The sequence below is a fragment of the Meleagris gallopavo genome, chromosome 7 (assembly GCF_905368555.1).
Source record: "Meleagris gallopavo chromosome 7, MGAL_WU_HG_1.1, whole genome shotgun sequence".
Taxonomy (NCBI): domain Eukaryota; kingdom Metazoa; phylum Chordata; class Aves; order Galliformes; family Phasianidae; genus Meleagris; species Meleagris gallopavo.
Window position 1 is genome coordinate 10,878,307 of NC_139410.1, and position 16,843 is coordinate 10,895,149.

Here is a 16,843-nt window from a genome sequence, read left to right on the forward strand (position 1 = left end):
CAGATGAAGTGTAAATTCATAGTCATTTTGATTTTCTTAGTTACTGTTTAATGCATCACCACTTTGAGAGTTCCACTGTCAAATGCATTGGTTCTTCAACATTGTCAAAAAAATGACTAATACTTCATTTTGATCCAGAACACATCCCTAACTGTCTTTCTTTTGCACAGTCATTTTCAATAATAGGGGGACAGCACCTAATCTAGGTATAGTTTTGATGAGGTTGAAGGCTCTGTTGTATTACCCTAAGAATTCACATATGCCCAATTCTGTTCTCTTTCAAGTAACAACTTCTCCAGAGCAGACTGCTTAAGTGGAATAGTGGTAAGAGGGTAAAAGCCAAGAAGAAAGCTGTTTCTTCATTGTTACTTGCCAGCTCCTGTGAGGCATCCATAGTTTAGCTAAATTCTGCTCCTGAGATGATGCAACTGCCTAGGCAGTTTCTCAGGACCCATGTGTTTGATAAGCAGCTCATGAAGACAACTGAATCAGGATTCCAGTAGCTGAATAATCTCTTCAAATACATATCCTCAAATGTATTAACACAGCATTACAGAGATGAACATACCTCAGCTAGCAGATGTCTGACCATATCAGCATCACTGTAGGTTTTCTGCTCCACATTATCTGTACCTAGAACTGACAAGACAAAAATCCACACTTACTGAAGTACCTTAATCTATAAGAGGACTGCTGGGAAGGCAGAGAACTAAAACACAGCAGAAATACAGCAATCAGTAGAGAAAACTAGCAGAGACTTATGAAAATGCATTTTAACTTCAGAAATCTGAAACAATGCTAATTTGAGAGACTGACCTGGTGAGGTATTGAGTATTTTCAGCTCTCAGCAATATTAGCTAGAAGCTGAGGTGCTTACATATCCTGTAAAATTAGAAAATGGTGAAGAATCTTCAATATAGCTAAGCTATTAAATCATCCACCAGGCTGGGGAGAAAGGGAGAGTAATGCATATCCAAATATAGCTGAAAACACTTGAAGACTTCATCCACAACAAGCAGGTCTTGAAAAATGGGACTTAAGGACATGAGGAACATGAGACAATTCTGAACAAAACTCAGTGCTAAAACGTAAATCCCTATCCTGTTCTAGTTCTTGTCCTGAGAAACAAAAGACACTAGTAAGAAAACTCTTAATTACCTTGTGAAAATTTGCAAGATCCAGACAAGGAGGAGGGAGGAAGTTCAATAAGAGCTATAGTAACAGAAAATGAAAGACAGAAGAAAGAAAAAGAAGAGGAAAAAGAGTTAAAATTTAAGGCAACAGTCTACTGGGACTGGCTGGGACTGGGAGTTGACTTTCCCCACAGCAGACCAAACACTGCTGCGCTTTGCACTTGTAGCTAGAACAATGCTGATAACATACCAATATTTTATCTATTGCTAAATGGTGCTGGCACAGTATCAAGACTTTCTCCCCACCCTGAAAAAAAGCCCAGTAGGCAGGGGGTGGAAAAGACGTGGGGAGGACACCACCAGGGCAGCTGTACTGAACTATCCAAAGGGATATTCTGTACTGTCTGATGCCTTACTCAGCAAAAAAAGCTGAAGAAATGGAAGGAGAAGGGGGACTCTTGTTATGAAAGTGTTTTCCTGAGCAATCACTACACGTACTGAAACCCTGCTTCCCAAGACATGGCTGAACATTGTTTGCTGATGGGAAGCAGATAACAATTATTTTTACCCTATGTTTCTTTTGCCTGCTGGTTTTGGGTTTGTTTTTTTCCCCTTTAATTACACTGTCCTTATCTCAACCCAAGTTTCTTTTCTTCCGTTGTATTTTTCCTCCATCCTTTTAGTGAGGGGGCGTGAGAGAATGGTATAGTGGGGTATAGAAAGCAACCACTGCAAATGGAATAGTTATTTGCATATATCCTCCACCACAAAAAAAGTAAAGAGATGTGTAAAGCATACCTTTTTTATTCCTAAAACTTCTGTGTAACTTTTAAGGAACCACTTAAATATTATTCTCTTCAAAATTAGGATTACATATCTTACAGGTGAAGGATGCTTAAGCCTCTTAAAGTTCAACAGAAATTTGCTATTTTCACTTGATGGAATCATGATCAAGAAAGCAAAAAAATGCAGCAATATAAAATGAATAAATACAGAAGTATCTGCTTCAGCTGAAGGTGTAAATTAACCTGTTTTGAAACTAATTCTATCACCACTGCATCATGAAATTAGATTATTATGGTCTACATCTATTTCTGATGATTTTATGCCTCATTTAAATCTGATTCATACTCCAAATACGTTGTGGTGCTGGTTCTGAGTGTTTTTGTCTTAGTTCTTATTGAGGGCTGCTGACGTAGTTATGAGATGATGGAGCTACACTGAAGTGCACAGTAATTTTATTAAGGTATGTTATGTAAGCTACGTACATCCTTTACAAAGGTAATGCCTACAATTAACCTCACAAAACATAACACTAGGTCTGTGCTTCAGGAAAAAATAAGTTGCATTTTAGTATATGAAGAAACTTAGTCTTTAAAGAGGAGAACAGAAAAAACAATATAGAAGAATAAGATTTACTGAACTGTTTCTGTAATAGTTTAACAGGGAAGAAAATGAAACTAACATGTCAAATACTTTTTACTAAGTAGATTAGTGAGCATAAAAAACCAACACATGCCATCCAAATATTAACAAGCTTTGAACTTCAAGCAGTGATATTTACTAATTCTATTTTAAGTTGGAGTGAAAATAGAAAAGCAACTCCTCAAAATGTGAAGTGCTTACCTGTGGCAAGACATGCATTTTGTAGGACAGTTTTACTGTGTCACTTCCACACTGTTTGCCAAGAAGGTACTTACCTTGCTTATTAATATTTCGAAAATTCAACTGCACACAAGAATAACTATCAGCCCTTAGAGGCAGAATATTACAGTCAGCTCTCCTGTGGTTAAGTGTTCCCACCAGACGACTTTAGATGGAAGTTTCTACCCATTGCTAAATCAACTTAATAAAGATCTATGCTAAGTACATGCAGGGTTACTCAGATACATAGGTTCCTAAAAACAAAGATACCTATCTCCTCCGGCAAATGAAATCTTAGAACTAACAGCTTTGAAACTCAGCTCCATACAACCTTTGTTAATTTCCTTCAGTACAGAATCAAAATTACACATAAGTTTGTTACACCACTCTCTTATGAGCACACATATCTGTTCACTTACCTTGCCATGTGAAGGCTGCAAACAACTCTTCACTTTGGTTAATATTCTTGTTATGCAGTGCCATGCCCCTTTATTCACATATACAAAGTAGTTCTAAGGACAAACATTTTCTAATTCTAGGTTTCTTATGCTACCACGGATGAAACAAAAGTATTCTTCTGTCTCAAAGAAAGCATTCTTCCACTTCACTGGAAATTAGGTAAGTGTCAGTCACCCAGTCACTGGATCAACCTTCTAATAGGCAACAGCAGCCATAAAAGGAGGAGGAGTTCAAGTGAAGTAAGTAGTGCGTTGCTATTTTTTTCCTAGATATTGACTACAAATTGAATCAAATCATAACTTCACCATTCTTTTCAGGAAAAAGTTTCCATAAGGTTTTCATACAGTGAGGGAGACAGATACCGATAAAAATCCCTACTTATGCTTCAAGACTATGATCATCATACTTACTCCTAATTTCAGCCAATTATAAGATGCAAACTTCAGCTAACAAGTTATTTGGATGTGATTGTAACTAGATCTTGATTTGTGTTTCTGTATGTCTGTCTGGGACCACCCCGTATCTTCCTGTAAGTTATTCAGCTCAAGAAGTCTCATATGATGACTCCTCTTTGGACAGTTTCTCAGAGAAACATGAACTGTACTTATCTTGAATTTATATGATTTGGCAGTTACAACAGTGTACTTAAATCATGATGATGATGATGAATGGCTTGGATCCAGTTCCAACACCCTGCCATGGGCAGGGTTGCCACCAATTAGTTCAAGCTGTCCAGAGCCCAATTTAGCCTTGAACCTCCAGGGATGGAGCATCCACAGACTCTCTTTGCAGCCTGCTCCAGCACTTCATCACTCTCTAAGTAAAGAATTTCCTCCTAAAATCTAACCTAAATCTGCCCTCTTTTAGTTTAAAACCATTCCCCCTTATTCTATCACTACCTGGCCAAGTAAATTATAGATTAAATTCTGTATGTTAAATCTAACTACAATGTTTTAAATTAATGTGATGCATTTCACATCCAGATTGGGTAACCACACTTGAATCTTACATACAGAAGTGTCTACATAATCCTAAAATGCAAAATTCTAAGACAGACTCATTCAAAAGATTCAGTTTTAGACAGAAATTTACAGTCATAGTTACTGAACACTTTTGAGAATGCCAGGAAAACTATGGCAGCAATTCCAAAGAATTCTCATAAGCAGCTCACTATTTGAACACATTTTTATAGCTAAAAAGAACTTTTTGCTGGGTGAAGGAGGAAGACACCAGTTTCTGTAATATCTTGACTGCCAAATAACATATGGCTTAAAACCCCTGCCTCTCACTGATTGGAAATGCAGGTTCACATTCACTGAAGAACCTTCTCTTGGAGCTCTGTGCTTTATCACACTGGAATTGCATGCGCTGATCAGAGACACATTTGATGTCAAGTTGCTACTAGCACTGACAGACTTTGATTCCACCTCTTTATAAAAAAACTTTGAGGATAGTACACACCCCACTGATTACACACAATAACTTCAAGTGAACTATAAAAGCGTTCATTCAACTCAAAATTCATTTGTTTTTGCAGTACTGTTATCAGAAACAGGCTGAGCAATAATCATTAAGGCTTTCAATATATTTTCCACAGTTAAAAATATTCCAAGAATGGAAGTTCAACTGATAACAAGATTGCTTTAAATTATGGAATACTGTATTTGCAGAAGGCAATATGTTACTTATATTTAATCATTTGCTATATGCCCTGGGTGGAGGCCGAAAGCACAAACAACAAAAAATCCCTGTTCAGAGGTGGCTAGTATGTGGAAGAGGTAATCATTACAGAGAAACAGTAATCCAAATACCAAGTTCATTCCCACAGGTGTTCAGTTTTGGGCACCTCAGTACAAAGAGGACACTGAGGTGCTGGAGCAGGTCCAAAGAAAGGCAGCAGGCTTGTAAAGGGCTTGGAGAATACATCCTACACGGAGAGACTGAAGGAATTTGGCTGTTTAGTCTGGGGAAGAGGAGGCTGAGGGGAGACCTTATTGCTCTCTTCCAATATCTGAAAGGTGCTTACAGTGAGAGCGGCTTTGGTCTCTTCTCACTGGTGACAGGACGAGGGTAAATGGCCTCAAGTTGTGCTGGGGCAAGTTTAGGTTGGATATTGGGAAAAACTTTAAAGAAAGGTTGTTAAGTCTGAAATAGGCTCCCCAAGGAGTCACCATCCCTGGATGTGTTTAAAAACCGTTTGGATGTGGTGCTCAGGGACATGATTTAGCGGAAGGTTGTTAGAGTTAGGGTAGTATGGTTAGGTTACGCTTGGACTCAATGATCTTTAAGGTTCTTCTCCCACCTCAGCGATTCTATGATTCTATGACTCTGTGGAAGAAACAGGACTTAGCCATTTGCAGAATCATAGAATCCTTAGAGTTGGAAGGGATCTTTTAAGTCCATCTAGTCCAACTCCCCTGCAGTGAACAGGGACATGCACAGCAGATCAGGTTGCCCAGCGCCTTGTCTTGAAAGTCTCCAGGGATGAGGCATCAACCACATCTCTGGGCAACCTGTTCCAGTGCTTTACCACCCTCACTGCAAAAGACTTTTTCCTTATATTCAGCCTAAACCTACCCTCTTTGAGCTTGAAGCCATTTCCCCTTGTTCAAAGAGGGTAGATTTATCTAAAAGTGCTTACAGTATTTTCCTCCTTTTACATGAAAAACACTTGAAATTATGACAATAAGCGTTTAGGGGTTTTTTTCCTTCAACCTTTCTATACCATTTGATTTTTAACATACTAATGGTTTCTCCACATGATCTGATGCTATCCATTTTCTTCTTCATGATCTGCTAGCTTTAAGGACTGCTGTAATCACAACTGACTGGTAGCAAAAATTAGTTATTATTTTCAGAACCAGAAGGCAGTGATCAACATTGATCTAATACTCACCTACCTGGCTTTCACACAATTTATATCCGCAGAAGAAACATCTTACAGCATCTTACAAGCAACAGTGACAAAATACATCAGGGCAAACATCATTAAAAAAAAAAAAAAAAAAAAAAATCACAACATCATTAATGCTCCTGAAAACAGAATTGCTGCATATGCCATACCGCTCACATCTCATATGATCTAGCACAATTTCAGGTTCCCCCCTCTTTTTCCCCTTTCATCATGTTTCTGACCTTGTTTCTAGATGAAACCTAATGACCAGGCAGCTATATGACATGCCAGCTCAGTTCTAAGGATGGCAGAGTCACACTAAAAGCACTTCTTCTGAACTCACCTTTTTGTTTCACTTGTGCTAAAATGTTCAAATTTGAACATTACACTTTTAACATTAATCAGTTTACATTTACATTTTTCTCTTAAATAAATGCAAAAAATAAAATAAAATAAAATAAAATAAAATAAAATAAAATAAAATAAAATCCTTAGGCCCAGATATACTCACTCACGTAACGGAAGGTCTCCTCATCATGAACTGGAGAAGAGATTTCAGGAAGATGACCATGGTGGGTAGGAGACTGAATCCAGTCTTGATTTTCATAAAGATACAGAGAGTCCACTCGTAATTTGTAATCTGGCAACTGTTCCTCTAGCATGCTCACCAACTCTACCTCAGGAAGGTCCTCAGTGGAGCAGACATCTAAAAATGATTAAATGCCAGTAAGAGAACATGACTATAAAATACACCATGTATTTAATATATGCTATAGTAGTACTGATTCTATTTACTATACTTTCATAAATCTTCAGTAGATTTGAAAAGAATTATTCTGTACTGATCAAATGAGCAGAACACTTATTGATTTAATACTTAATTGATATTACAGCATTTGCAAGTTCCTCATTCCCAAGTTACTGCAAAGCTTCCTGCAAAGCTGTTTTATCCCCATGGCTCCCTCTGATTTCTTCAATACAATACATGTAATGAGTTTCAGTTTCTATCTTTTCCTGCTTATTGAACTAAAGCAGTGATCTACATTTTACTGATTAATTTTGTAAGGTTTCACTGGCTTTAGCATGGTTACAGTTCCCTTTCCTGAAGGAAATTCACATTTTTCTGTTTCTTCCATTTATGCTTTTGTTTGCCAATTAATATAAGTTCTAATAAATAAAGTGACTAGAAATAGCAACTGAATACTTCCTTGAAATCGGGCAACTTGAATATACAATTCTGTTATCATCCATCTGGAATCACAATTTATGTAAACACAGTACCTAAAAATTCTGATCAGGAAATTTAACTCATCCTGCTTTTCCTCATCTTCAATATTATTGAAAAACAAAAAAACCCCAACACAAAACAAAAAAAACAACACAAAACAAACAAACAAAAAAAACACAAAAACCTTAAGTTGCTAAAATACTGCATCTCAAAGGTATACAATTATTATCATTTGAACATGCCCACTAAAGATGAAGGCTATCTTCAATAACTTCTAATAGAAGAGATGCCGGTAAGGATCAATATGAAATGCAAGGCTGTTTTCAAGTTGGCAATCCTGATTGGTATCTTGGAATCTTGGCAATCAAGTTGGTAAAACATTAGATACATTCAAGATTTGTACCAGAATTATTTCTCCATTCTCTATAACTCACCAGAGATGCTCTCCAAGATCCTGTGATCAAAATTCATGAGTCTTTCTTTACAGTTCACTTCTTTGGAAATTGCATTCTGTAGTCAGACTGTGCACTGTCCCTTTATTCCTTTGGTAGAAAGATGGCTTTGGTTTAGAGACAGAGTAATTAACAGCCATCAAGCTACCGAGATGCTAACAAATCTGGCATCAGTTCCCTTCTGTTGACTGGTTCTTACTCCAAATCTCTTAGGACATGCTTATTTCATCTGAAGTACTACTGATCAACAGGAACATCTATAGGTTATTTCATAAAAGCTGCATAAGATCCTCAGCTCAGCCATAACCTAAAAATAAAAGAGTGCAAAAATTTAACACATTTCAAATGAGACAGCTTGATTAAGATGACCTCATTTTTTTCAGTCTATTTCTTTTCTGTATTACCATTTAACTCAAAAAAATAAACAATCATTTTAATCCTTAGCTTACACATCACATCATCATATGTTAAGTGTGGCGATAAAAAAATGTCTTCTCCGGACACTGATAAGATTCTGCTCTGAGCTTTCTATCTCAGCTCTTCTCATGTGATAGATGCTCCAGTTCTTCAACCTCTGCAGGACTCACAATTTTGTCCATGTCTCTTGTACTAAGAGCCCCAGAATTGAACACACAACTGTACATGTTTCCCACCGTGGCTGAGTAGAGGGGAAAGATCACATCCCTCAACCAGCTTGTGATCCTCTTAATGTCACCCAAGATGGCTGTTGACCTTCCTTCTTACAAGGGAATATTGCTGGCTAATGGTCTACTTATTGTTTACCAGAACTCCCTAGTCCTTTTTGGCAAAGCTGCTTTCCAGGCTGTCAGCTCCCAGCATGTCCTGCTTATACCGCTTATTCTGAAGTGCAGGACTTGGCATTTGCCTTTACCAAACAAGAGGCAATAGACAAAAATTGAAATGCAGGAGATCCTGTCTGAACATCGGAAGCATTTTTTGTTGTTGTTTGTTTGTTTTGTTTTATTGTGAGGGTAACTAAGAACTGGAAAAGGCTGTCCAGACAGACTGCAGAGATATTCAAAAGTCATCTGGAAATGGTCCTAAGCAAGCAACTCCACATGGCTGTCCTGAGCAGGTGTGTTGGACTAGATGGTCTCCAGAGTTCCCTTCCAATCTCAATCATTCTGCGAGTCACTTAAGGTAGCAATGCAGGTTCATAAGAAGTGCTTCATTTCATCAGATTCTTTAAGTTTTACTTCTCAGTTTAGCAAGTGCTTAAAAACTAAAAGCCTCAGAGCAGTTCTAACTGTGCTTATGATGCAACCATGCTTGATAAAAGAAACAATCTCCTCACAAGGCAAGGTGATTTTGTTCTCTGTTTTCCACCAGACATGCCAATGTTACATTCCTTTCCTTGCAAGTCCTTCTTAGGGACTTCAATACACTACTAGATGTTAATCAGGAGAAAGAAAAAAAAAAAGAGATCCAAATGTTTAATAAGTAGTTCATTTTAGCAGATAATATTAATAGGGAGATGCTTGCAAACAGTCTAACTAAAACTGCATAAAAATGAAAAATTATTGTTTCTTCTGGTTATTCAAGCTTCAATTCTGATACTGTTAGATTGCTGTATAAACAATGGTTATGATATCTACTCTAAACCATATTAAAAGGCTGCCAATTAAAAAATACAAATCACTCTAAAGAAGAAACGACCACAGGCAGTTACAAGACAATGCAGTGTTACAGCAGTTGTGACTGCAGTTAAGAGCCTGAGGCCAGTAATAAATTAGTTTGCAATGGCAATCCTGCCTCACAAATGGGATATGCCAGCATCCATACACACATGGCTTACCCCTACATCATGTGTTGCATTATTAATGTATACAGTGCAGTTACACAAGGTGCTAAAAGCAGTACAAACAGCTGGAAGGTGTCCCAGAAAATAATCACCACAGAACACATCAAATCAATCCTATTTCTAAGCTGAACTTCTAAGCTACAATTCTCCAATAAATAACTTAATCTTATATTCCTTTTACACGGACACCTCATGGAACCATTGTATACCCATAATACCAAAGGTCAGGGGCATGTGTGCCTGATAAGGTAGACACATTGGGCTGTGCCACCTGCACATACTAACAACTGATTTTTCTTGCCTTTTTTTTCTCCCCAACCCTCTGACAAAACTCATATTCTTGTCCAATTTTAAAAATATTATAAGGCAGAATCCTTCCTTAATCTGGCACTTTTGCAGCTACTATTCTCAACATTTCCTATAAGCAAATGTGAGAGTAGGATTGTATGTATATTTTTAAGTCATCTGCCTTGAGTTTCAAAGATTTCTTAAGCATCCCAGGAGAAACTGGATTTATTACAATAATACATCTCAAGAATAAAATTTTGTCTTAAAAGTATATTCACTTTATACCTACATGACGCTGGATGATATTTATTTAAGTCAATGTTATATTCACTTTATACGTACATGACGCTGGGTGATATTTATTTAAGTCAATGTTTTATTTGTGTTTGGTTAATCCTATAACAAAATACTTCCTCTGTATCTCTTTTAAATTAAAAACTTGGTAGTCAAAAGGAACCAAAGAAATTAAAAGAAAGAACTAAGCAAACAGCACTACACTGGGTGTGCTATAGTTATTTGCCATACCTGCAGCAGTTCATGATACAAGATGTGCGCAGCTGGGATGATTTTAGAAACACACTGTAGAGCAAGAAAAAACTCAGAATTCTGTTGTTTCTTCACAAGTCTGATTGAATCTGCCCTTGAGTTTTAATAGTCTAAAAATGAATGTCATTTCCTCTCAAGACAGGGGCTAATCTCTCTTTCATGTAGCCCAAAGCAGAAATAGCATTTCTAGCAGGTCAGTCTCAGTTCAGCCAATCACGGGAAAAAAAGTAAATAATTTGAGTCAAAGTTTCTAGAGCACCACGCCAATAACAAGTTACTGACTTCAAAGGGCAACCTCATTTGCAACACCCTTGAGAAGCAAACACCACAGAAGTCAGTATCACCACTTTCAAAGTTTCTGATAGCTTTATTCCAGTGTACCCTGGGATAACTTCTCTGGAAATTCAACCAGCCAATGCACTTTGCACTCCCCTGAAGGAGGTTCCCTGACCCTGTCAGTCTGCAATAGTGCAACTATAAAACTATTCCTGAAGCGCAGCAAGATACAACCATACTTACATCCACATGATAACACCCTCAACATTTATAATGTAGCTGTAATACACACAGCTCTACTATACAATGGTTAGAAATTCAAATTAAGTAGTAAAGTTGTACAGAGAGATGCCCAAAACAGGAGCCAAATTTTCTCATATATTCTTTTAGTCTGAATAAAGAATAAAAATAAAAATCACACACAAGTTGGAAAGAGTGAATATGAAAAAGTATCACACAATTTAGGTCTGATATTTATAGTGAAAAGGATTAAAACATTAAACTTTTAATGCCTTTGCTAACATTTAAACACTGAATTTAAACTGCTTCTGCCAGACATTCAGAAACCAAATCAGGAATTAAAAGTCAAGTGTGGCATTGACTAAAATCATAACACAAATGAAAATAATTTGAAAATTCTTCTTGTGTATAGAAACAAATTAAAGGGCAAAACACTAAATAAGTTTACTTATTTAAACTGAAAAATGTATCAAAAAGGAAAAAAAAAAAAGAAAGTTGTTAATTTGGGGAAATAACAGCAAACTCATTTATAACTTGACTGAAGCTTTGTCATCTATGCAGCAGGCAAGGCCACCTGAAAAGTAAAATAGGACCATAAACTTTTCTTTGGTATTTTGCAATACACAACACCAAGCTACAGAAAACCAGAAACTTACATTAACCTACTTAAAATGATCTGTGCAGTTTTTTCTGCTTTGTCTAATGTCCACTGAGGGCTCAAAGGAAATAATGCTATCAGAGACAAGGAAGAAAACGCTTCTTGTTGCCTGAGTTGATCTACATGTTGTTCTCTTCACAAATACAATTTATTTTTTGTTCAGATTTGAAAACGAATTGTCTAAAAAGCAGATGTTTGTACAGTGTGTAACCACAGCTTCGCCGTCATCTTTCATCTTCTGCCTCACAATTACATGACAAAACTTGAAGCACTGTAATACTTCGCTGACACCACCTGGCCTTCTGGGCCATTTATCCTTAGAAGAACTGCTCTGATGGACCTGGAGACGCCTCTGACTTCAGTACTACATTGCAGTGTGAAAGTGCACACACTGAGTGTGTTCTTGCTGCAGTTTTCTTTGATTAAATATTTTAAATTTTGAACACCATGTGCCTCTCTGTATATTTTATGATCTTCATCACAAAGCCACGCAAAACTCACTATAATAGCGGATTAATTTAGTTGGCATATATGAATTTTGTCAGAAAGAAAGAATTAAAGTTAGCTCTAGCAGCCATGCCATTTTCCCCTTATAAAAAGGAACAGAGGCTTCAGTCTCCTGTTGGACCATTTATTAACAGTAAAGACATTCAAAGACATTAGTTACGAATTAAAGACACCTTCTGTTCTTTCTTATTTTGCTGCACAAAAAAAGACAGCCCTAGAACTTCTTCCTTTCTCTGTTCCCTCTTTCACAGCCATACATTCCTTTACTAACCACTGAACAGTAAAAAATATGAAGGACTTGTGCCATAAATTATCAAGAGCAGACCGTGAGTGCAACCACAGTGCACAAAAGCTACCGATTTAGTACTTTCATTACTTTCCTTTTTCACATAATTGTTAAAAGATCTTATAACAATAGAAATGGTATTTTGTTAGTTTGCTACGCTGTTTTTACACAAGAGTACTTGTCATCAGTTTTATCCCCATACCCTCATACACCCACTTCCCATTGATGTTGAAGTCTCTTAGAAATAATTCAACTGAATATGAGAAAAACCAAGTAGAATTCAAATACTGAAGAACAGTTTATATGCAGAAGTGATGCCCTCTGAAGAGAAGCTAACACATCAGACAACATTATACATACAAAAATGAGATACACATGTATGTATATTTCCATGCTCTCCAAACTAAACTCTCCATCACACCATTCAGCTATCACAACCACACATTCCATTAAAGCACTGCTATTTCAATGTCATTCCAGCTTAGTAACAAGGAGACAAAAATGATTTCCTTGAGAACCTGGTAGGAGCTTGCACTAATTTTTTCTTAAGCAAGTCAAAAAGTCTCAACCAAGATTAACTTGCAAAAGCAAAACAGAGGGAAGTCTTAGAAAAGTTGAAATAGCCATGAAATATTATACAACTGCCAAGTTAATCTGTTCTTTGTAACTGCCGCTCTGAACAAGACAAATGCAAAATGGCAGTTGTGCCATCTTATTTCGGAACGTAATTCTAAAGACTTTCTACCACTAGAGAACTCTGTTACTTCAAATGATCTAAAAGCAGAGATGAGCTGCTTTTACAACAGGAAAGACTAAATAAACAATGTAGGCGTTCATTTCTTCCCGCATAAAAAAAAAAACCACTTTCAAAATACTAGCATCTATTTTGACAACATGCAAACTCAAACAGAAACATCCTGTTATTTTCTCTGTTTTCTATTTATTGTGAGCAACTGCCTTCTCACCAGCACCTGGAAGGAGTAAATGAGATTTGTTCCTCTGTGTAGTTATAGGATGTGAGATAACAGGCCTCAACTAACTCAAAGGAGATCTCGACAACAAGAAAGCAATGCCAAAGCAACACTACGTTTCCAAAAAGAAGCCAAATGAACAAGCCAGTTATCCTAGAATGCCAAATTTTATTGTTACATTAATATGTCTAAAAACCAGTTGTATCAAGTATTAAAAACACTGCTTTTTATTACTACAATTGGAATTCTATCAAGTCAGCTAATAACAAGAAAAATATTTTGCATGTCAAGGTTAATGAAACAGTTCTATTCTTGTAGTGAACATGACCACACTGAATTGCAGCCAAAGCATTCCTGGACTCCTGCTCAGAAGCAGAAGCCAAATCTTCCAACAGTATATAGTAGACGATGGAAGACAAAGGAACACACACACCAAAAAACAAGTATTCATGAAAGTGAACTTTTTCAATCACAATTACCACTTGCTGTGTAACTCACATCTATATTATTTTCAGCCATTGCTATCCCCACAGAAGCCTATTTAATGCTTGTTTTTCTCTCATGTAAGAAACGGAATCATTTCAAAAAATAGGCAAATACAATCTTAATAATAGGATACTCAAATACTACCAAGTCATCATAAGCAATCCTTTATCAGACCATCAAATATAGAGGGTAGCAACTTCCAGAAACCACCATAAAAAATAGAACAAAACCAAAATCCCACATGCATCTCCTATATTTTTTAAACTTGGGGTAGCGGCAAGGGTTCAGAGGGGATGCTGGAGAACATCTCTCAGAAGATGATGTGTATCAAGGAAGTCACAACACGGACCATAACAGTTCTCTCGTGATCTTTGTTTGGCCTTAAGCCAAGCTGGACACTTTTGCTCCTTGTCAGCCCTGCATCTCCATACATGGCAAAACTAGCTGTTCAGTACATGTGTGTACACTTTACACCTATGTATACATGAATAGTGCTAAATTTCACAGCTTGAGACTACAAACTCAATCGCATTTACATGCTTGGAGGTTGTCTATATCATCCCTACCACACAATGTAGAAATACATGCTTAAATTAATTCTATCTTTGGCAGAAACTATGGGTTCTAACTACATGAAATAACCATACAGAAAAGAACTGGGAATCAATAAAACTTTCTAAATGCACAGCCATAACATTCAAGTGTACACATTCTTCTAGGTAGACCTCCGGTGGCTTTTTTAATTCTCTTTCTTCAGAGAGAGAAAAAAAAAGAACTATCCTCTATTTGTTAGTCAGGAAGTATAAAAACATCACACATACTCTTGAAGCAAGAGCTGTACTTGTATTTCATTAAAGGTTTGTTAGAGGCTTTTTTAAAAATTGAAGCTTGCTGTCTATACTTCAGATGAACTTCAATAATATTTTCCATTAAGATCACTAACATTTTCAAGCGGATGTACAGTTGGATTCGGCCAAGTAAGTGGTTTAAATTTCTTAATATACACTCTAATCACTACTCAGAATTTTAACTGCTACAATTCTATATTTATTAAAACAAACCAGGCTGATCAATGTGACCCAGCCATCAGAATACTGCTAGCAACCTAACTAGATAAAAGGATCTGTCACCTCTTTTGTAAATATCTCTGCAAAAATGCTATTTTGGTAGCTTCCTGGAAAACTTATCAATGAATCACATGTTCATCCTTCCTGAAACACTGCCTTTCAACAGACAATATTCACCCCAGTCAGCCCTCTACTGTATTAGATACAAACTAACAACAGAACACGCAGATTTTCCAGCATTCTGCTTCTTAAATCATCATTTCAAATCCTCATCCCAAATTTGATGAACTGATACTGATCTAATAGAGGACACAATCACTAAAGAGCTCTTAATTTCAGGTATATGTAATTTTTTTTTTCAAGTTATCTTCAGTGTTAGAAGTACAATTAAAAGAAAAAACCTCGAGGATGCATGCCTTCAATACATGAATGAGGTAAGCAGCCTACTTAACTGCCCTGAGACGTATTTATACCAACTGCAAGAAAATAGACATTCAAAGCACAAGCAATGTGGACAAGAAATAGAGGAGAAGAAATGAATATTGAGCTCGTTTAGCCTGGTTGAAAAGTATTATGTACTAATTGTTGGAGGCACATTTCCTTTTTGTTCCTTCAATTCCTTCTTACCAGCCTTCCTCCAAACAGACAAACTGATGCCTGGCTCTATCAGCACGGAGTGCTGAATGCCTTCACATTGAGGTACCACACCAACTGTCTGCACGTCTAGTCAGGTTGTATTACGAGTGAGTGGGAACTGGAAGGGATGGAAAAAAGAGCAACACACCTATAAGCTTTGGAATTAATGAGATATAGCTTTCCATGCATTTGTTCTACTGTTCTTCTTCCTTGTTTGTCCAACACATCAAATTCTTGGCACGTTAAGACTAGTGGTGGAAATACGTGTAAAGACAACAGATTAACTTCAATACTTTCTACGTAGTATTCTTAGCCAACAGCAAAGATAAAAATCCCAATAAATGCTAATAAAATACATACTTTTAAAATAGAAACTATGTGAAAGCTAACCTAAAATTCGCCATGCTGTCTTGTAACATTGTGGTAAGAATTATTTCATAGTATCTGATGTATCTGATCCACATTCTCACTGCCAGACAACAATAACTCCGAAATATAACAAAAAAGGATGTTTTCAACAGCTTACAGTTGAAGATTACTTTCAACACTAATAATAATAATAATACAAGGGTGCAGCACCATGCAGCATTTTTTCACTGGGTGGCCAACAGGAAAAAAGCTATTACTGCATTTTACTCATAAGCTCAGAATGCAACGCTGTAATTAAAAAGCTGATGGAACCTAGAGTCACCTTGCCCTAAAGTCCATACAAAACCTGAGACCCAACTGATATTTCGCCAAGCTTTGCCTTCTGAGAGCAGAGACACAGCCCCCCATACGGAGCCCGTGTGGGTAAGGGCACTGTTACCATAGAACGAACTTGGCAGCACGCTGAAGGTCACGCCACGAACAGCCTGCAGTCACTGCCATCGCCGCAGAAAAGGTCTGCCATTCGACCGCAGTCAGATACGTATATACTGTAGGCACAAAGCTTAGCATCATATATATCTACGTTACCGCCTAAGAATAAAACTTAGCATCACATATATCTACGTTACCACCCGAAAAGATCTCCGCCAGCCTCACCGCAAGAACGGAAGAGGGCTGCCGCTCGCCTCCCGCTCGAAACAGCGCAGCACAGTACAGCGCAGCCCACCCGCAGCCACAGGCCCGCAGCCGGGGCCAGGCCATGTCACGGTCAGCCCTCGTGCTTCTCGGTCACGACACACGCCCGCTGCACCTCAGCAGCTTGTACTGAGAACTCACAGAGCGCCCATAAGGGGCACAGCCACCCCAAATCAGCGCCGAGCA

The 16,843-nt window shown here is 37.5% G+C and overlaps 1 protein-coding gene across 6 annotated transcripts in view; it reads right to left on the bottom strand.

Annotated features, from left to right (window-relative positions):
* The window catches only part of TRAK2 (trafficking kinesin protein 2), a 33,160-nt gene that overhangs the window by 13,716 nt on the left and 2,601 nt on the right, over positions 1 to 16,843 (bottom strand). For 2 of the 6 annotated variants that reach the window (XM_085228333.1, XM_010713447.4), the window contains 4 exons: positions 7,792 to 8,116; positions 6,641 to 6,835; positions 1,159 to 1,212; positions 569 to 639 (listed from right to left, as the gene is read on the bottom strand). In XM_085228333.1, the coding sequence (XP_085084459.1) occupies positions 569 to 639; positions 1,159 to 1,212; positions 6,641 to 6,835; positions 7,792 to 7,828 (357 nt within the window). In that variant the 5' untranslated portion in view covers positions 7,829 to 8,116. Of the gene's footprint in view, positions 1 to 568; positions 640 to 1,158; positions 1,213 to 3,196; positions 6,590 to 6,640; positions 6,836 to 7,791; positions 8,117 to 16,618; positions 16,840 to 16,843 lie in introns of those variants that run through there. The other 4 variants (XM_010713448.4, XM_010713449.4, XM_010713451.4 and 1 more) reach the window with 4 other exon arrangements.